The sequence below is a fragment of the Jaculus jaculus genome, chromosome 3 (assembly GCF_020740685.1).
Source record: "Jaculus jaculus isolate mJacJac1 chromosome 3, mJacJac1.mat.Y.cur, whole genome shotgun sequence".
Classification (NCBI taxonomy): Eukaryota; Metazoa; Chordata; class Mammalia; order Rodentia; family Dipodidae; genus Jaculus; species Jaculus jaculus.
The window spans coordinates 93,286,892-93,309,152 of NC_059104.1; the positions used below are offsets into that span (position 1 = coordinate 93,286,892).

At 47.4% G+C, this 22,261-nt stretch overlaps 1 protein-coding gene across 2 annotated transcripts in view; it reads right to left on the minus strand.

Moving 5' to 3' along the window:
• Grik4 (glutamate ionotropic receptor kainate type subunit 4) overlaps positions 1-22,261 on the minus strand; it is a 464,253-nt gene that overhangs the window by 134,252 nt on the left and 307,740 nt on the right. For both annotated transcript variants that reach the window (XM_045145696.1, XM_045145697.1), the window contains exons 6-7: positions 15,779-15,957; positions 11,619-11,672 (exon numbers count right to left, since the gene is read on the minus strand). In XM_045145696.1, coding sequence (XP_045001631.1) covers positions 11,619-11,672; positions 15,779-15,957 — 233 coding nt within the window. The remainder of the gene's footprint in view (positions 1-11,618; positions 11,673-15,778; positions 15,958-22,261) is intronic.

Consider the following 22,261-nt stretch of genomic DNA (forward strand, 5'->3'; position numbering starts at 1 on the left):
TCCTCCCCTGAGTTGCTTTTGTTGGGTATTTCGTCACAGCAATGAGAAAAGTAACCAATACAGGGACCAACATGTTAAGTAATTGTTGCATGTACATCTAACTTATGGCAGGGTTAAGACTGACACCCAAGTCACCTCAGATCTGAAGCCCTGGCTGCTCTTGTGGAGCCATGATTCCATCCTTGGTATTAACACGACACAGTACTGAGTTCTGAGTCAGGCGTCAGATACTGACCTCAACAGACCACCTGACACAGGATGGCCAGGGCAAAATGTGGCCAGCAGAGGAAGCAGCTCCCAGTCACAGGGAAGTCACTCAGCACCATCAACTTGGCCATCCTCGCATTCTGTCTTCCTTCTGCCTCATCCCCTCTTACTACCAATGCCGGGCCTCAGGTTTTGATGTCACTTATGCTGAGCAGAGCTGCCAAACCTTACCTTCTGGAATCCAAATAAACCACTCTGCCAGAACCTACACACCCTTAATTCCAAATGTGTCCTAGCAGGAATGGCATTTGAGACTTGGCTGTTAATCATTATTGTGTGGAGCTTCAGAAATACAGAGGCATCCCAGGGATAGGGAGGAGTGCCCAGGGCAAACTGGCTGGACTGCAGCCAATCCTCTGGGCTCCTTTGTACCGGACAGCTTTGTCGAGATGAACTGAATTCCTGCTGGGTGTAAGGAGATGAGCTATCTCCCTTGACCAGCCCAGCCCAGCTCTCCCAGGCCTGGAACTCTACAATGTGATGAATGCTCCATTTATTCACTCAATAAATATTTACTGAGCACCTATTGTGTTCCGGCAGATCCCTGAGGTTTCAAAAATGGACAAAACAGATTCTGTCTTAAATTTATGAAGCTCAGAGTCTGGAGGAAGAGCTGCAACACACAGAACTGTGAGAGTGACATCAGACACAACCTAGTGACGTGTGAGGGGTGACTTCCTTGGGGGAGTACCAGTGAAATATCATCTGCAAGATGGGGAGTACTGGCTTGACAAAGAAAGAAGAGTGGGGTGGTAGCACCCTCGCTTTCTCCTGAAACTAACTGTATCATCTCCCTCTATCAGCCCCAGCTCCCCTTTCTGTAATAATTTTAGCAATTTCAATTACTTGTGACTAATCTCTCTGATAACCTTTGAAAACAAAACATGGACTCAGGTCTGCTTGACGGGAAAAATGAACTGAAAGGAGGGAGACTGGCTGTTTCTATCAATTCTGCCCAAACAAGGTAGAGACTGGCACAGGGCAGGATGACTCCCGCAGAGCTTGCTGGGACCTGGCTAGAGCAAGGAGCTGTCTGATGAGCAAACTGTTCCTGTGGCTACGTGGGCATTCTGCCCACTGCATCATTCTTCTTCTCCAGGAAACATTCCCCACCCCAGGACATTATGAGTAACAATGCACCCGATAAAAGTAGAATGAAACAAGGCCAAGCCTGGAAAGACCCTCAGACAGTACCTAGTCAAACCTCTTAATTGACAGATGGCAAACTGAAGCCCAGCAAGGAGAAATGCTTGTGTGGACAGAGGCATCACTGAGTGGTATGGTAAGCAGCTAACTGCCTGGCTTCGTGATCAGGCAGGACATTATAAACCTTGGCTTTTTCATCTATAAAACTGGAATAAAACAATCACTCCTGCAAGAGTTGTTGTGGGTTTAAATTAGACAATAACCATGATGCACTTATAGAGCCTTGCACAGAGAAGACATTCTATAATTATCAACTATGGCTGGCACCTTGTCTGTCACCCAGCATTACTAGCAGGACTGAAACATGAAAACCCAGTGGCTTCACCACCAGTCCAGGGCATTGGTCCTTCCTGCTGGGGAAACCCTTCTTCCTGTCTTCCAACATGGCATGCCCAGCACTCAGCTCTATTCGTCTATATTCCCCCCAGGTCAAACTCTGAGGTGCCACTACCTGTACGTGCACCTCACAATGGCAGCCTGCCCTCCAGCACGGAGCTGGTGCCAAGAATTAGGCACACTATCCCTGCCTGCTCCAGGCAAGGAAACAGGTGATTGAATGGCACAATATAGGGCACCTGCAAAGCAGAGGCAGCCCAGGGGCAGCAGATGGCATAGCTTGGTGCTCCAGGACCCATGATTCCCCAGTTTCCGCTGTCACCTCATGACTGCTGGCCTTTCCTCATGAATCTCCTCCTCGGAGGTGGCAGCTCCCGTCTATATAGCACGATGCCTGCCCGAGCTCTCTGACAATAGATCAGGTGATTTTTATCTCTTCTATTAAGCAGCAATTGCCACTCTCCCTGGGTTCATTAGCAGCTGGAAAATACCTCCAGATTTATTAGCTGAAATCGAACTTCCTCTGTTACCTCTTCTCCTCAGATGGCATTGGCCACCTCTGCTGTCTGAACAGCACCAGGGCTTTGCTCAAAGGCCCTAATTCTTCCCGTCCTCTAGCCAGACTTCCACCCGTCTTATGAAGCAAAGGCTCTCCCATCCAAAGCCAGAGGCTCACGGAGACTCTTCCAGACCTGAGAGCAGATTAGTGCAGTACATTTCTAACGGGGCTGAGTATACCCCATCTGGACAAGGGCACTCCAGGCCCAGCTCTCCAAGCTGTCACGGAGATGACAGAGTAATAACTAAATGCTAAGATCCACTTTTTAGGATCAGTTATTTTCCACACAGACAAGCCAGGGTCACGGATGCCACTCCTTTGCGGCATGCACAAAAGGGATGTGTGGTGGTGATAAATAATTCAAGAACATGGACAGATTGCTTCTTGATCACCAGCCCATTCATTCCTTCTTCCTAGGCCCACATGTGTAAGACTGTATTTCCCAGTTGCTTTCATAGGTATGTGTGACCATGTGATGAGATGTAGCCAGTCAATGGAATTGTGAGAAACAATTTCCTAAATAATGCTGCCCTTCTAAGCCTGATCCATATATCTTCCTGTGTAAGAGCCTCCATGGTTTTTCCCAGCCCTGACCTCCTGATTCATATATCTTCCTGTGTGAGAGCCTCCATGATTTTTTCCCATCCCTGACCTCTAAGAAGGCACATTTATGAGCTAGAAGAAGCCTGGGCCCTTGCATGACCTTATGGAAGGCTACCCAATATCAAGAATACCCTTGTAGGGCTGGAGAGATGGTTTAGTGGTTAAGGTGCTTGCCTGTGAAGCCTAAGGACCTAGGTTCAACTCCCTAGAATGTAAGCCAGATGCACATGGTAGTGCATGCATTTGGAGTTGTTTGTAGGGGTTAGAGGCCCTTGCACACTTATCCTTTCTTTTTCTCTCTTTCTCTGTCTCTTTTTCTCTTCTGTAATAAATGAATAAATAATTTTTTTTTTATTTGAGAGCGACAGACACAGAGAGAAAGGCAGATAGAGGGAGAGAGAGAATGGGCGCGCCAGGGCTTCCAGCCTCTGCAAACGAACTCCAGACGTGTGCACCCTCTTGTGCATCTGGCTAACGTGGGACCTGGGGAACCGAGCCTCGAACCAGGGTCCTTAGGCTTCACAGGCAAGCGCTTAACTGCTAAGCCATCTCTCCAGCCCTGAATAAATAATTTTTTTAAAAAGAAGAATACCCTTGTGGGACACATACAGTCTTCCACATCATTGGTTCCACAACCATAGACTTGATCAACAGCAGATTGAAAGTAATCAGAGAAGAAAATTAGGTTTATACTGAGCATATAAAGACAGTTTTCTTGTCATTATTTCCTAAATAATGTTATATAATAATGATGTATGTAGCATTTATATTGTATTAAGTATTATAAGTTATGTAGAGATAAGTTAAAGTATATGAGAGCAAAGCACTATGCCATTTTAGATGAGACTTGTGCGTCTGCAAAATTTGTTTTTCCCAGGGGATCCTGGATCTGATCCCCCTCAGATAGTGAGGAACCACTGTACTTCAACTCTGTGAAGCTCTAAGATTTGTGGATTGATCAGCTAGAGCAGCTGGCACTGCCTACCAGATACAGTGTTCTCAACAGCTAGTTTAAAAACTCTCAGTGTTTCTTTAAAGATGGACATTCTCATCCTTTACATTTTCACTGATGGGGAAAATGAAGCTCCAAGAGCCTCAGGGCAACCCAGATCAGGCACCATGAGCTCCTAACACCAGTTTTGCAGAGACGAGGGTTTTCTATGCCAGCTACTGTCTCTTGTTACAATGATTTTTCATCAGCATGATCCTCAGCTACATCCGTGGGGTCTTGCTTCTTCCAGTCTGAAAACTCCATAGAGAAATGGGAAACACACCTGACCAGTTCATTATCCACCAGGTTGGCACTTATCAAAACATGAAAAACAGCAAACATTGGTAAGGTTGTAGTGAAACTTGAATCCATGTATGTTAACCAACATAAGTAAGCCAGACACAAAAGGATAAATATTGGATGAGTCCATTAACATGGAGTGTCAAATTCACAGAGATAGAAAGTAGACAGGTATTTGCCATGAACAAGGAGGAGGAGGGATAGGAATGCCTGTTTAATATGTAAAGAGCTTCAGTTTGGGAAAACAGAAAATATTCTCAAAATAGAAAGTGATAATGGTTACATGATAATGCAAATATACATAATGTCACTCAAAGAGCACTTAAATGGTTAAAACGGCAAAGGTTTTCTTTTTAGAGGAAAGAAGAAGGGCCAGGAGTATAGCTTAGTGGTAGAGAGCATCATGCTTAGCATACCTGAGACCCTGGTTCAAACATAAGAACTACAAAAAGCCAATTCTGGTAATTCCATAATGGAATTATGCAATTGTTATAATATAATTCCATAATTCCAGTATTCTAGGAAATGTTATTCTGAGGGAAACAAACCACATATAAAGGTAGAAATACTGTATGACTCCACTTCCATAAGGCACTTATAATCACATTCATAGAGAACAAAGAATGGAGGTTGTCAGCCTCTGGGGAGGAGGAAGCATGCTGGATGGACAGTTTCTGCTTGGGACTTAGAAAATAACAGTAATGATTGTATAAGATGTGAATGTATCAACACTACTGAACTATAAACTCAAAATTGGTTAAAATGACAAATTCGGTATCATATATACTTTGCCACAAGGAAAAAAAATGATCAAAAGCAGAGAAAATGGAAGAAGGAAGAAAGGGAAAACAGGGAGGAGAGCTGGCTGAGGGGCTTCTGAACAAGGGCAGGAACCAGTTCTCAGTGCTCTGTGCACAATACTTTCGGAAATTGGCCTTGCTTTGTCCCACATTGGGTCCATCTCTCACCTTGGCTGAACTCTTGGCCCCTTACCTTGTTCTGTCAGCCAGGCCTGGCTTCCTCCTATTCCTCTTGTGAACCTGACTTCTGGCCAAGTGTACTACTGTTTCTCAGTGAACTCTTATGTTCCATGATTTGAACCCCAAGAGCTGCTCTTCTGCCCCTGGATTTCCACCTTGGCCAGGTGCCAGTCTCTCCTATTGACTACTAACTCATCAGAATTAGAAATAGCCAACCAGCTATTTCACTTCACCAGTACAAATAACCCAAGACCATCTTAAAACAGATGATAGAATAAAAGCCCTAGGTAGCTAATGCTGTGTTAGGTGCTTTCATGTCTAGATACTTCCGGTACATGAGTTTTCCAGGCTGGGATAGGATCTGTCCCTGCACATGGTTCTCTCACCTCCTGTGAAGTGGCTTTCTTAATGTCTGACATCCTGTTATCACTCTGTCACACAGCTAGGCTTCCCCTGGACTCAGTGACTGACCTTTGCCTTGCTCTCCCCTGGCTCTGCTAGATCTAGGAGCAGCCTCGCTCTCTGGCTCAGCTTTTCTTATTGCACTGATCCTCTGGATCACTCAAGGCCCAGGGCTGCCACAGTCATTCTGCCTGCTGCCTAGGCCCTGGCTAGAAAAGAAACTGTGCTCTATATGCTTGGCTAGGGTCAAATGACATGGAGGCTTAACGTTTCATGCATAATGAATCGTTTTACCTCAACTCTTGCCATGGTGATCAGTTGATTGAATCCAGAGCTATTGATCTAATTTATTCATTACAGATGCTCTAAGTTAATCAGTGTTCTTAATACCTGGATGGGTCTGAAGAATGGGGACTGGGTCAATTATGCAATAATTACACACACACACACACACACACACACACACACACACACACACACACACTTCGCCATGGCAGATGCAGTCACGCACAGTAACTGAATTACCTAGTTCTGATCATTACCTGGAAATGAATAAAAAGCATTTTAGGAATCAGGTAGCAATATCTAGATCTCCCTTTCCTTTTAACTCACAAGAAGCAAAAGCAGGGCCTTAAAACACAGTAACTTGGGATTAGAAAGATGGCTCAGAGGGTAAAGTGCTGGTTGTACAAACCTGAAGTTCTGAGTTCTGAGTTTAGATCTGTGGAACCTACTTTAAATTGTGGGTTGTCCTTATGCAAGCCTGTAACCACAGTGCTGAAGACATAGAAACAAACTCTGGGATTCACAAAGAGATCCCATCTCAATGAATAAGGTGGAGAATGATATAAGGAGACATCCAGCGCCTCCCTCGGGCCTCCACATGCACATGCACATGCGTGTGTGCACCTGCATAAACACGTGTGACTGCATGCATTCGGACACTCATACACATGCACACCACATACACTTGCAAGTAATAACAATAACTCCCCTTTAGGAAACTCCTATGTGAACCAGTTGCGCCCCTGAGGCAGTTACTGTTAGGGCCCACTCACAGAAGAGGTTACCGAAGCTTGGCGGAGGTTTAGTAACTTGCCAGGCAGGTAGCTGGTGAAACTGGAATTTTAACTCCTGCCTATCAGATGCTGAGGTCTGTGCCTTTTCCAGTTCCTCATGCTGGGTTTCAGACCAAAGCTGATCTGAGAGCCCACTTCACCACCGCAGCAGATACCAGGATGTCAGAGACAAGGGACAAGATGGAGCTCCCGAAGGAACACGGAGAGAGGAAATGAGTCAGAATGCAACCCTCCAGCATCCCTATAGAGGAAGGAGCTGGAGAAGGTAATGCCTCACCCTACTGGGAAGCCCAGTGCTCGGGCCCCAAGGTGCAATGGAGTAATAAGTCCAGCCCTACAAATGGTATTTTACTCTTCCCAGATCCCCATTCCTTCTGGAAAGCCAAGGCACTGATGAGAAGCTTCCAGAATATTCTTTTGCTGATCGGTTTCTACAGTGGTTCTGTTCACTTCTATTTTCTTTCCTTCTTAAAAACAGTGTTTTTCTTTATTTGTTTTTGCTGATGGGTGTGGTGTGTGATGTATGCACACGTATGTGCCTGTGCGGCACCCCAGTGTACTTGCCCGTGGCAGGATGTTACTCACGGGCAGTGACTGGAGCATAACACCACGTGGCCATCACTCTTTTGCCTGCTCTTATTTGAGCCAGAGTCTCTTATTGATCCCAGAGCTTGCCAGTTTTCATTTTTTCCTGAGCTCTGGTGATTATCTCCTCCCCTAAGGGATAGAGGTTACAACTGTTTGCATGAGTCTTGGGGATCAAACCTGAGCGATCTTCTCAAGTCCCCTGAGGGCCTCATGCCCGCAACAGGAAGTGCTCTTAACTGCCAAGCTATCGCTTCAGCCATAAAACATGTTTTAAGTTAAAAAAAAAACAAACCAACCCCATATGTGTGTGTGTGGTCTAAGCAAGTGAATGTGTGGGCACACATGTGTGCAGGCCACCTTTGAGTGAGAGTCTCTCACTGAACATGGAGGTCACTGATGTGGCCAGCAAGTCTCGAGGACCGTCTTGTCTCTGCCTCCCTAGTGCTGGGCTTGCAGGGATTCCTGGGGATCGCCCTGGGATCCTCATGCTAGTGCAAAAGCACCTTCCCCACTGAGTCATCTCCCCAGCCCCTGGTTTCTGGATTTTATCTGAGTGGCATCACTCACAGGGTGACTTTTTTGCTTCTCCTTGGCCAACTCACAAGCTCTAAGAGTCCTGTTAATTCCAGGTTTAAAGACTGCTCTGCTGGAGGTGTAATTCCAAGCGCCACACGGAGGAGAGCTCTGAGCGCCAAAACCATCCTCATGCCATGTAAAACAGTATAGTGCCTGTACAGTTCACACCTGTGCTAAGCTTGTAAGGTTTTGCTACACGCCTTTGAAACATGAGTCCTTGTGGCTTCTCCAATGAGTACAGGGCAGAGTGACTTGTCCTTGGGGCTACTGTCTTCAAAGGCCACTTTGTTTTGCAACCAGATGTCACCAGCCTGTGAGAAGTGGGAAGGACCGTGTGCAGTATGGGTGATGCCGTGTTCCTAAAGCCAAGCATTTCCATCTGATTTCTGGGTATGGTCCCGGGAAGCCTGTTCCTACCCAGCTCTGTCCGCCTCAGTGGATGCTGCCACCTGGTGCAGAAAGCCTCCCTGACAGACTGGCACAGTGAAGGCAGCTCCACCCCCCTCCACCTGCCTTGCCTCCCTCTTCTCTCTGTTCCCCAGGCTCCCAAAGTGGAGCGCAACCGTACTTTAATCTCTCTCTCCTCTCCTGCCAACTTGCCTAGGCTGCCCCAGATGCCTCCTTACCTTAAGCAAATGCTTTTGCCTTGCTCTGGGAATAGCCTAATCCTTTTCTCTCCTTTTACATGTTAATGCTCTGATTTACAGCCATAGTGTTAGATAGAACAAAAACCTCTCCACTACCAAACCCAGCAAACAAAGAAGTTAATTATGTTTTACGTTTTGAGGAGAGTGAAGGGGGGCTGCTACTGGTGATACTCTGTTTCTGGATGTGGGAGCTGCTTACACAGGTGTGCTCACTGGGAGATGACGCTCTGCTCTGTGCAAATAGGACATGCACGGTCTTCTGCATGCTAAGATTCAGTAAACAATCCCATTGGCCAGGTGTGGTAGCACATACCTGTAATCCCAGCACTCAGGAGGCTGAAGCAGGAGGATTACCATGAGTTTGAGGCCTAGGCTATAAAAGCAATAATAGCAACATCAAAAACCACAATGCCAAACTCAGGGTGGGTGGTTTGAGCCAGCCATATGTACTCAAATTCAAGCCAGTGGAGGGTTCACTGCACCAGAAGGAAGGCTTCAGTCCGTCCCTCTAAGGTCTCTTTAAACTCTGAGAGCTGGGTGTGTCGGGGTTCACAGTTCCCTAGCAGCCCCATGAGGGGACTATCTGTATACCTAACAGTGACTCCAGGCCTCCTTCTGGGGGCAGGCATCGCTTAAACACTGCAGGAGGTCTGGTCCAGAGGGAGACAGAATGACCTCCTAAACTATTCTCCTCACAAGTTCAGCACGAAAGCCCTTATTACCAAACAACCTTTCTTTCTGTGAGGTGAAGAGTCCAAGCTGTGCGTGTGAATTCCATTCCTTAACTTAAAAGCTCTCTCAACCACTTTACACTTTAAATCGGTTATTTTCAAAGACATATGTCAACAGAGAAGTGACTAAGAAATAACTAAGGTGGATCTCCCCAGAAAGTGCTTAAGTTTAAAGGTGTCAGTTTCCTGGACACACCTGAGGCTTTCTTATTTCCAAGTATGTGACGATGCACCTTCACATGCTGCAATGCTCTTCCTTGCTCTGTCCATGTAGAAAGATTCTTCTCTTCTCCCATGGCTATCCTAAAGGCCCTTTCTTCAATGAACTTGTCCCCACTGCCCAAGCGTTATCAAGCAGCGCCTGCCTGAAATCTGAAGAATGCTGCCCGTACATCTGGTCATAGGGCTCTCCACTTTGCACTGCCATAGGTAATTCGAGTTCTTCTGAGCTGGCTCTTCCATTTTCGCCCCTAATGCTCGGTCACTAGCTGGAATGGTGTTGAGAAGCACATCCAAATGAAGAGGGCACCTAGTGTGCTATGGTTTGGATATAAACTGTCCCTCACAGGCCTGTGAGTTTGAAGACTGGGCCCCCAGCTTGTGGTGCTCACTGGGAGATGACGTTCTGCTCTGTGCATACGGGAGATGCACGGTCTCCTGCATGCTAAGCTTCAGTAAACAATCCCATGGGCCATGTGTGGTAGCTTGTACAGCCTTTGGAAAGTGTGGGCTAGCTAGAGGACATGGGCCACTGGGAGTGGGTCTCATGGGCTGTAGCCTGGCCTCAGCTCCACCCTGATCCTAAGAAATAACTAAGGTGAATCTCCCTATGAAGTGCTTAAGTTCATAGGCCCTCAGTTTCCTGATCTCCAGAAATGGAACAAGCTATGTGGTAAACTCCCACCACTCCATCCTGGGCCCCAGCTACCAAGCCTTTGAGACCATGATGAACAGTGCCCTCAAGCCAGGAGCCAAACAAACCTTTCCTCCATTAAAGTTGCTTCTTACCAGTTGTTTGGTCACAGTGATGAGAAGAGTAACTACTACACCTAGCCAAATGATTTTCAAAATAACATAAAATAAACCCCTTTTCTGAATGTTTTTGTTTTGCATATGCATGGTGCAGGGTGGCATGTTTGTATACATGTGGGTGAACATGTGTGTATATATGCATGTGCAGGCCTTAAATTTTATACTCAGGAGCATCATCTACCTCTTTTTGAGACAAGGTCTCTTATTGGCCTGGAGTTTACCAATTAAGATAGACTGGTTGGGTAGTAAGCTTCACGGATAAGCCTGTCTCTACCACCCCATCACTGGGATTTCAGACATATGCCACCACATACACTATTCTATGTGGGGAATTGGGGATTGAACTCAGGTCCTCATGTTTACAAGGCAAGCACTTTACCGCTGAGCCATCTCCCCAGATCTGAATGATTATTTAGAACAGTTCTATTTATAGTAGCACCAATGTAACTGCCTCCCAGCATGGAAAGGATGGAGCAAACTGGCTAACTTTACCACAAAACCAACTCAGCCATGAAAATGCAACAATCTAGGTGGATCTCCAGGGCTTTACACTTCTTGCAAAATGCCAGCCTCAAAAGTTCACACACTATATCATTCCACTTAAACGACATCCTCAAGGTTATAAATTATAGAAATGGGGGGCTGGCTAGTGGCTACGAAGGATTGGGGATGATGAGGGTAGTAGCAGGTGACTTAAAGTGGTAGCACAAGAAAGGCCTGGTGGGCTCCCATCTGACATACAAATCTGCATGAATCTATCCACTTTCATGGATCTGATATTCTGATAGGCCGGAACTGACACTAAATTGTACTTACTTATACTGTAAGCACTGAGGACACTGGGTTCACGTGAATGGGCCTTCTCTCCACTATCTTTGAGTCTTCCTTGTATCCTATAATTATTTCAAACTAAAAGGTTACAGAGTTTTTTTTGAAAAGCTTGTTTTCTAAGGTCCTTCCTACTCTGGAACGGACTGTGTCTATGTGCCACAAAAACTTCCACATTTCTTAGATGAAGCCACACCGTTAAGTGACGGTGGCTGGTAATTCAGCCCCCACTTCAAGTGATCAGTGTTCTGAAGCTGGTGACACAGGGGGAGGGGAGCACCAGAACCTCTAAAGTCTCTTTATTGCAAGGCTAAGAATTTTGAAGATGAGAATATCAATGGGCCCCTGTGTATCCAGGATGCTAGAGCACTGGTTTTGGCTCCTCTGCCTCTATTTCCCTGCACTCCAACTTTTGAGCTTTACCCTGCCACAACTCACTAACTCTGAGTGCCAACAATATTCCATGCCAAGGTAAGATGCGAAAATGTCTTACCAGATTAGTAAAGATGTATGTGTAATAGGCTGACACCATCCCTAGTTCAGCTGCCTGCAAAGCAAAGAGAAGGAGATTAGAGAAGAAAAGGGAACTTCCTGGCGGCACAGCAGCTCCGAGGACTCCCGATCTGCCACTTGCCTAACCCGCCACCCTCAGCATCAGTACAGCGCAGCACCTCGACTGGACCTTAGATGGCCCTGGATGCTGGAGGAGGGGACACAGAAGCATTAGCCTCCAGAACAGGATTTGTCCCCAAGGGACACTCATGCACGACACACCTCCATGGACAGAAATGAGTATTACTGGAACCAGAGTGAATTTAAGGAAATAAAGCAAACAGTAAAGTAGAATTACCTCCACAACTAACAATAACAATGGCTAAGGCTTAGCCACTATGCCAGGCACCATAGTTTTCATGGGCTAACCCTATGGGGTAGGAACTCTATTCTCTGCCTCACTCCCCCCCCCCCCACTACCCTTATTCACATGTTCCAGCAGAGTAAACTGACATGGCAAAGGCTAATCATACTCTCCACGCTAGGACCATGATATTGACTGAACTGTACACACAGCCCTCTTAGAAACTTCGAGGATGTGAGAGAACCCAAGAGATGTGGGCAATGCCCAGATGAACCCTGCCCCTGTCAGAATGCAGGAGGGACCTGTGAGACCACCCTGCATCTGTAATCACACAGGGAACAAAGGAATCATTCGTAAACTTTGCTCCTGTATTGGTGCTAACGACCAAGTTGCCTGTGACCTGGCTCCCCCTTGATCCCAGCACAGCAGCACTGTGTCACTCCACAGCGGAGAACTGCGCCTTCCGGATGGCCTCCCCTTTGTCTGATCTCTGTACCCATCATAAACAGCCCAAGCCAACCTTCCCTGTCAGTGTGCCGGGCTTTGAGTGTGACAGGTGCTATAGAAACTGACAAGCGGATCAGGTAAGTAATGAGCCCAGCGCTCTCCGGGGCCTTCATCCCTCCTGACAGTCTGTTAGATTTTCATAATGTATCCTGCAGCCCCGGGCCATTGGGAGATGATTCTTGTCATGACTATTGTGGTGGAGGGGTGTGGAAACAAGCCCAAGAAGATTGCATTTTCCTCTTTCATTTCAAAGTGTTTCTCTCCCAGGGAAGTCAAATAACTTTGTGCACGTTCTTAACTTTGTGAGTAACTCCCGGGCTTCTTGAAGTACAGACTACAGATGAAATCACCGTGGTCCCAATGTGAAGCTGGAGTGTAAAAGGGCTTAGTGGCAAGGTCAAGGCCTCTGTGATGAGGCTCAGTCACCATCAAGAGAATCAGCGCTTCTTTTCCACTTCAAATAGGATCATCTGGCAGGATGTGGCCCTCAATCCACACCCTCTGCCTGCTCATACTTGTCCTGTGAGAGGGGCACTGCCTCAAGCAGCCCCTGGACCCACGTGAGCTGCTGCTGACAGGCTGGGGTGGAGGTGGGACACAGTCAGTGGTTAAAATCCAATTGGTGAAATCTGTCCTGAGATAAAAGACTAGAGATCCTTGTTTTTAAGCCGTGAATTCTGGGTAAATGTGAAATTTGTTGCTGGGAGTCACTCAATATAATAGAGGACTGTTGTGCAAAACTGCCTGAAATCAAAGAGGCTGCAGAGGACTGCTAAGCTCTGGGCCTGTCTTCCATGTGCACATGGGAGATCCAGAAAGCCCTGTGAACCCCCAGAGGGAGGGACATGGAAGCCCACCATCAGAGACCAGGCTTGCTGGAGAGACTGCCTGCCTGGGGCCACCAAGATGTTAGCAGACAGATTTTCCTAAAGCCTCACTGCTCATTGATCAGTTTGGCTAAAAGATTCAGGAGCTAGGGTTGGTGGGGGGGGGGGTGCTCAGGAAGGATGGTTATTGGCATCTCATAGAATGGTTCAATAATGAGGGTCATTCCAGGCAGAGTTGCCTTCAAAAACACAGCTATAACAATAACAATAATAATAATAATAATCCCCAAGGCTGGATACAAACAAAGAAATGAAAAGCCAAAAGGCATCTGTAATAAAAAAAAAATTCCCATTCAGTATTGGGAAAGGTGCAATAAGCTTCCTATATGCTGCCACAAAGCATGAGAACTGTGACAGAGTTCTCGACGGCAATGTGTAAGTCATCTCAGAAAGCTTTGAGCATGCACACCTTTAACTTGGTATTCCACTTCTGGAAACGTATGCTAAAGAACACCTATGAGTGTACAGAAAGATTTATGTACAAAGATGTGCACCCCAGAATCATTGATCATAGTACCAGATTAGAAGCAACCTGGTCCCACAACCATAAAAAGGTGGACAAATAAATTACAGGACATCTATGTGATAAGAAATGATACAGCCATTAAAATATTTGTAGAAGCGTATTTCATAGCGTGGAGAAAATCCATTACACATAATTAAGTGAGAAGAACAGCAGCTCACAGCAAAGTTTGCTCCGTGATAATAATTTGGGGAGAAAATGTGTCTGTAGCAGAAAGGAAAGATATTAAAATGTAAGAGTGATTAATGCTGGGTAATTGGATTGTGAGTGATGTATATTCCCATCTTTGTGCTTGTTTGTACTTCTAAAATGTCAACAATAAAGCAGGCACATTAATGGGGGAAGGGTATGTCTGACTTCATTCACATGCTAGGAACCATGAAATATTCCTGGGCTAGGGCCTGCCCCTCAAAGATGCTAGGGGCTGTTTAGACAAGCTCCAGGCATTGCCCTCCACAGGGATTCTGGTGGAACATCGATCTATTAACTGAAACGTGCAGAGGATGACCCCCTAGGACCATTTCTCCCACCCTCTTCTCAAGCCTACAGGAGCTTTTCCATCCTTAATAGCTGTATTGATGTTAGATCCACATGAGAGAAAAAAGAGCAAAAGGAAGAAAATAATTTTTAAAAAATGCATGTTTGAGTGTGTGTGAGTATGAGAGAGGGGGAGAGGGGAGAGAGAGAGAGAGTTGGGTACATATAGACAGACACGGCTTTGGTGCTTTAGAAAATTACTATAGCAACGGGCTAAAGGGACAGCCCTGGATACTAAGAGAACTCATTCAAATCTCTTATTAATTCTCAGACAAAAAATGGGCTGAGGAGGAGAGGAAGGGAATGGAGGGAGAGAGGGAGCAAAGTGGGAGGAAGAGGGGAGGGAGAGAAACAGACAATCATCGAGTGTCTACAGGCTTCTCACAGCCTGCCAGAGGTTAACTAGGAGCCGGATTCCCCCAGTGGAAGATGGCAGGGTGTGTTAAATATGCAATTAAAATGACATTAGGAGAGGCCAGCGCACCTGAGCAGTTGGGGGGAGCTGCTGAGGAGCCAAAGAAAGTCTAGATACAGGGCCTGCTCGCTGAGACTCATGCCCAGCCTACCCACCCGACCAGGGAAAGGTGGGGGTCTAGTGCCACCATGGCTGCCTATCTGTTTCTAGCTGTTTGCCCATCATGGCTCCAGATGCCTGACTTCTCCCTCTCCGGGACTGGCCTCGCTGACAAAGTTCACTTTCCATGTGCCTATGTCTGGCTTGGCCAGCACCAGTCCTTGAGTCTTCCGAAGCCCAGGAGAGACTGCCAGACGTGTGTGAGGAGAAATCAAGCGGGCAGGGCTGGCCTCTGATGAAGCTGCTGGGCCTCCCAGAGCCTCAGCTTCTTCCCATGCCAATGAAGACAATATGCCTTATGTCACCATGGAGGGGACTCTGCTGGGGGATGAGAGGGAAGCACTTCATAACTGCTGACCGTGCCACCAGGCCGAAAGAGAGGGCTGCGACTCAGCAACACACACAAGTGTGACTTCCTGGGTTGTAAACATAATGGAACTGTGTATGTACACTGTCTAGCAAGCCGCCTCTACCCCAGCCCCAGAAGCCCCCTGTCTAGGTCTAGCTGCTCTTTCAGCCCTAATGGATACTAAATGTTTTAGGGTGCCACCGTTGCCCTGCTTTCTCCCCCTGAGCATCATCCGGGAAAATGGAAGCAGCTGGAGGGGTGGAGACAATGGAAGGGCAGCAGACCTAGGGGCCAGTGCTCAGATCCACACCAGGGCTGAGAGATAGCCATGACTCAGGGAAGTTTTGGGGCTGGGAAAAAGGGGCGAGAAGGGTGCTCCACACCACCCCTCCCCCAGAAGCCTCCGGGGCCGGCTCCCACCTTCAGAAGGATGGTGCGGGACATGGAGGCATTGGCATGGATGATGATGGTGGCTGTCTTGTCGTCGCGAATCTCCTTGAGGAGTGGTGTGGGGTCCCGGGTGTCATCCAGCATCCTGACTGAGAGTGTGTCCTTGGAGATCAGGAATTGCCGGAGCAGCTTCTCTAGGTTTAAAAGGCCTGGAGGAGGAGAGAGGAGGAAGACCCTGAGGGCCCACAGAGCTACTGCCTCCAGGGACACGTGGGCAAAGGGGACTTTGGTGATTCGGGCTTGAGTCAGAACCTGCTGTTTCCAGACCTGAGCAGGTTTTTCAGCCTCCCCAGCTCCGGTTACTCCATCTAAAATGAAAGGACCACCCCTGAGCTCCAGCCCTCTCTGGCTCCTCAGTGTCCTTCACATAGAACATAATGCACCCCTAGGAATGCTGGGTAAAATAAGTCTCTAATCCTTCCCATGAAGCACTGCGTCCTGAAATCTGGGTTCACATACCATCAGACCTGGGTCTTTCCCCTACTTTCATGTAACCCATTGCCTGGGTCCTGGTTGCCTCCTCTGAGAGGTGAGAATCATCATGTCAGGCAGCTCAGAGTCATGTGAGCTTGAAGCAATGGAGCCTAAAGCTCTTTGGTACCCATAAATGTCTTAGATCCCATAAGTGCCCCATCAGGTTCCATTTTTGAGGTAGAGGGAACAGTTTCATCAACATCCTAAGGCCTAGAAAACAAGCCTACAAACGCTTTGAAGTCCCCAGAGCCCCGTGGCTGCACTAAGCTGAGGTATTATAAAAGAATGAGCTTTGATCTGGACTCCAGTAACAAGACTGGATCCAGACAAAAACTGAAAAGAGGACTGTGTATTAACTGTTCTCCTCTCTCTTCCTCCACTCCCAGCTATTTGGTACCAAGGGACTTTGGTGGGAGAAAAGTTTCCAGAACAATGTCACTGACACCAGATGGTGTTAATTCTGTCTGTTTCTGCAAAGACTGGGGAAGGGGAGGGCCACCTTCCAGGAGCCAATGGTCTCAACTGCAATGGAAAAAAAAAAAAGAGAGAGAGAGAGAGAGAGAGAGACCTTTAGGCATTTGTTCTAAAGCAATGACAGGAGTAACATTTATCAAACCTTATTATATTCCAGTTAATGTGCTAACACTTTTACATAGCTTATCTCATGTAAGTCCTTGTAACAATCCTGTCAAGTATTAACATCCCCAGAGTTCCAAAGAGGATGGGGAGGTGAGAAACTCACCTCACGCTGTGAGTGGCAAGGGAAGGATTGGTCTTCTACAAACCAGGCTGCCTTGCTGCCAGCATTCAGTTAGTAAAGGTCTTCTATAGAACCCCTAAAGACTTTTTTCTTTACCTTGTTAGCCTTGACAATCAAAGACAACTGATATGATTGAGAGGCAATTCTGATGAGCATCCACACCTCCTCATGTCATAGAGAGCTGATGACTTGTCCAGACACAGGGAGACCCAGGAACACTGCCGGAACCAGGATCTTCACTTTCTCATCTCCACCCAACCCTCTACCCGTGAGACTGAGTTGCCTCTTAAGACAGAGCTGGTGGCAGCAGACACAGTGCCTGCAACGGCCCAGGGGCATGGGGACTTGTCGGAAGGAAGCCAACACTTGGGAGCATTTTCTTAAGAAGAGGGAAAGGAACAGAAGTGATGCTAGAGGGCCTGACGTGATGGAGAGAAGGCCTGGGAAGGTGGGGCCCATCACCATCTCCCTGGCCCAGTTTTTTAAAATTATTAATGTGTGTGCAAGCAAGCGCAAATGTGCACTGTAGTGTTTGTAGAGCTCAGAGGACAATCCTGGAGCGTTTTCCTCCCCTCCAACGTTCTTTTTGAGACAGCCTCCCTTGTGAGCCAGTCTAGCTGGCCCATGAGCTTCTGATTATTCTGGCTCTGCCTCCTATTCCCATAGGTGTGTTGGGATCACAGACATGTGTGCTATTCTGCATCTAGTTTTACGTGGTTTCTGTGTAATCAAAGCCAGGATAGCAGGCTTGTAATCAAGCACTTTTAACCACTAAGCCATCGCCCCTGTCTCCTGTCCCCTTTTGAGACCGCTTTCTCAGAAGCTGGGGGCTGCAGGCAGGGAGGGAGAAGCCATGGAGGAGCTTGATTTATAAAGAGGCTTCAGATACAGCCCTGAAGCGCAAGCCCAGCCTTGCAGCGGGCCTTTCTTCACCTCATTGCCAGGGCTGCCTGCAGAGTTCCACTGCCAACTATCTATGTCCCTTGCTGCCTCTTATAACTGGCCACCATCCATAGTGGCACTGGTGTTCCATGGCATTTCCTGCCAAGCCTGATCCAGAAGATCTGGGTTCACGTTCAAGATCAGCCTTCACTATGTGACCTTAAGAGGGTATCTAACCTCTCTGAGGCTCCGGTCTTCATCTGCGCAATGGATATAATTATGAGATCATGAGGAGACGCACTGGGAACTGAGATGTGCCATCCCTCCAAGCTTCAGCTCCTCTATTTCCTCATCTCCACCTTCTCCCATGAGGAGTGAAGAGTGAGGGAAGATCATGGCTATGCCAGGCACATTCTCTGAGATCAGATCCCATGCAGACAGACAATGGGCAGAGAAGGTAGGTCAGGATCAATCCCTACCACCAGGAGCTCACAGTGCAGCAAAGTGGATAGTGAAATTCAAACCCCATTCCTATTTTGTCTAGAGGCCTGAATAAATTGACTTAAAAAAATAGGGACATGAGAGATGGATTAGCAGTTAAGGCATTTGCCTGCAAAACCAAAGGACCTTGGTTCAACTCCCCAAGACCCACGTAAGCCAGATGCACAAGGTGGCACATGTGTCTGGAGTTCATTTGCAGTGGCTGGAGGCCCTGGCACACCCATTTTCTCTCTCTCTCTCTCTCCTTCTTTCCCTCTCTCACTGTATCAAATAAATAAATAAACAAAATTTTAAAAAAATTATTTTTTTATTTGAGAGAAAGAGAGAGAATGGGTGCACCATGACCTCCAGCTGTTGCAAATGAACTCCAGATATATCCATCTGTGCCACCTTGTGCATCTGGCTTACATAGGTCCTAGGGAATTGAATCTGGTTCCTTTGGCTTTGTAGGCAGGTGCCTTCACTGGTAAGCCCAAAATTGACTTTAATGTGTCAGCCTTATTTTGACCTCTTTGAATGACAATACACCACTGTGTCATCCTCAGAGATCATGTCAGAAGTAACCTCTCACCAGACAAAGATCTGAGCCCCTGACCCAAAAGATAACGCTCTAACCAGGAGGTCGGGGTAGGGGAAACAGAGCTGATATTGGAATGCCAGCCAAATCCTAGCATGAAGAGGATGGCACCACTAGGGACAGGAAAGGAAGCAGGGCAAATCCCACAGGACCTGGCATATAGCATGCAGAACCTCTGGAGCCTGGCTGAAAAACAGGCCAAGTCTCATGGCTCCTTCCCACCCCCCACATCCCTCAGGAAGAGCCAGATGGGCAGTGTAATTCAGTGGGGCGAGACCAGGAAGCTCAGGGGAAGCCAGCCGAATTGTGGGCAGCATGGTGATGTCTGACATAGATAGCTCAGGGACTTTCCATCACTTTAAACCTGGCAGGTGCAGAGAGAGGAAAAAGAGCTCCCCAGGCAGCTGATGCACTGGAGATCCTGCTGCAGTCACTCCCACTGCACTGGGTGCTCTGTTGCCTTTTAAACAGGAACAGCACAGTCCGTCTGTCTTATCCCCCACTCTGTGCACTGAGAGGAGGGTGAGAAAGAAAGACAGCAAGAAATATCCCACCTCTATACCACCTCTCAGAGTCATCCCTTTTCCCCACCCTCATGGTATCTGGTGCAGAGAAATAAGAAAAGGCACAGTGTTGGGATCTAAATGTAGCTCCTACATGGCTAGGCAGTTAGCGGGACAAAGTCCCCATCCTGTCGTACATCTGTCTGAGACATCACGAGAATAACCATATATATAATACATATTTAGTCTGTGCGTGTGAGCATGCTCTGTGTTTGTGTGCAGGCAGGCCGGTGCCACACCGTGCCTGTGGAGGTCAGGCGACACCTCTGGTGTTGGTCTTCATCTTCCACCTTGTTTGACGCAGCATCTCTTAGCTGTTTGCTGCCGAGTTCACCAGGCCAGCTCGCCCATGAGCTTCTGAGGATTCTCCTGTCTCTACCTCCCATCTTGCCACAGGAGTGCTGGGATTACAGATGCTTGCTAACGTGTCCAGAGCTATCTGAACGCGGGTCCTCATGCTCACGTGGTAAATGGCTATCTTGTCGGATCCTAAGTGTCAGTCCCAGAAAGGGTTTAACAAGTCTCTTTTTCCATTTGTCCTCCAATTTCCTTTCATCCCTCTCCCCACTGAAAACTTCTTTCCCTTCTCCAGTTGCCATCGACCTATGACTTCTTCTAAGTCAAGAGTTATTATTCAGTTCAGAAAACATAGGCCTCGTGATAAAATACATAAAATATTTGACAGCATACACTAGCCTCTCAGTTTTCAAGGGCATTTCATCCTGACACTCTCATTGGCAGGTGGAGGTAGGCTAAGTTGAGAGCCCACTGGATACACGTCACCTATGGAACACCACAGGTTGTCAGCAGCACAGACCACTGTAGTTAGTGTCGGGGGTTTCCCCTCTAGACTGCATGGATGATGGATCTGTGACTCACTGTGGCTCCCCAGCATCACATGAGTGTATGGGACCACATGTTGCTAGTCAGAAAAAAAAAGCTCCAAATTCACATTACAAGTATATTTTATATAGAGTGTACCTCACTTTTGAATCATGGCAAAGGTATAAAATTGGTAAGTTGAACCATCATCAGACAGGATCATTCGTGTGTGTGTGTGTGTGCGTGTGCGAGTTTATAATATACCTGTGTGATTTCACAATATTAGGCAGGGGATCCTTTCAAATGCCTCTGTATATCCCAATGCAGGCAGATGCTTGCTGGACTGGACTGAGCTAGACTGTGGAAGAACGACACCAGGCACCCTAATGGGCCAGGGGAGCCCAGCAGGAGCTATCACCTTGTTACCAAGCAAGCAGCTGGCCAAAGGAAGAAGTGCTGGCACTCCGAAGAAGCACACGAAGGGTAGTCAGGAGGCTGACTTGTTCATGGCAGCCTCAGGGATTTTGAGGGAGAGTCACAGGAAGCAGGCTTCCCCAGACATCTCAAGTTGAACTGGGTTGCATGTACAGCAGTGAGGTCCTCCTCGCTGTCGGGCAAGGAGAGGCCGAAGCCCTTCTTGTGGACCACCGTAGAAGAAATTAAACCATGAATGGGAAGTGGAACTAGCAATGTTGATGTCTTTCTAGCCAAGGGAGTCTCTCCTTCTATAAATCAGAAGGTATTTGTAATTCTAGGCAGGGAAGGGATTTGCAGAGGGAAGAAAGGTTTGAGTTATATGAATAGTACCAGAAGCTTGGTGACGTGCGCCATGTTCTAACTGCCATTCTCACTTCTGTTTAATAGAACTAAGGATTTACCAAGGGCACTCACCACCATACGGGTTAAATTGCTCCTTTCATGGTGTTCCTCCATCTCCAGCTCAGCCTTTCTCTCCTGTGGGATGGGAACATGATGCCAGCCCAGCAGCAGGCCTGCCTGCCAAGACTGGACAGAGGGGCCCTGGGGAACCCATTAGTCTCACTCAGAATGCTCAGGATGAATCAATGCAAGGCTCAACGGGAGGCTGTTCTGGAAGGAGGGCGGATAGCTGGCTCTTGGAACTGGAAGGTGGGGGCCCAAGGCCAAAGGAAAGGCAGTGAGGCTGTGACAGGTGCAGACAGGGTCGGACACAGCCACAGAACAAAGGCACAAATGTCTAAGTGATGGATCTTCAGGGTATTCAGAGGATCCTGGATGGAAAACTCAAAAACATAGTGCTTACCACGCTTGTACAAAACCCTAGGTTCATTCCCCAGCAGCACATACACTGGATATGGTGAGACTTGTCTGTAATCCCAGCACGTCAGAGGTTAAGGCAGGAGGACTAGGAAGGAGTCCAAGGTCATCTTTGGCTACACAGAAAGAATTTGAGGCCAGCCTGAATTACAAGAAACTCTGTCACAAGAGAAGTGGCTGGAGAGTTGGCTTAGCAGTCAAGGTGTGTGCCTGCAAAGCCAAAGGACCCAGGTTTGATTCCCCAAGACCCACATAAGCCAGATGCATGATGTGGCGCATGCATCTGGAGTTCATTTGCAGTGGCCAGAGGTCTTAGTGTCCATTTTGTCTCTCTCTCTCCCTCTGTGTGTGTGTGTGTGTTTGTGTGTGTGTCCTCTCTCTCTCCAGACACATGCGCCACCCCGTGCATCTGCCTTACATGTTATGTGGGTCCTGGGGAATCAAACCTAGGTCCTTTGGCTTCACAGACATATGCCTTAATTGCTAAGCCATCACTCCAGCCCTAAAATAAATAGCTTTTTTTTTTTTTAAATATGTGTGCTTTTCTTTTTATTCAGCATGGAGGATTCTTTCAAGCA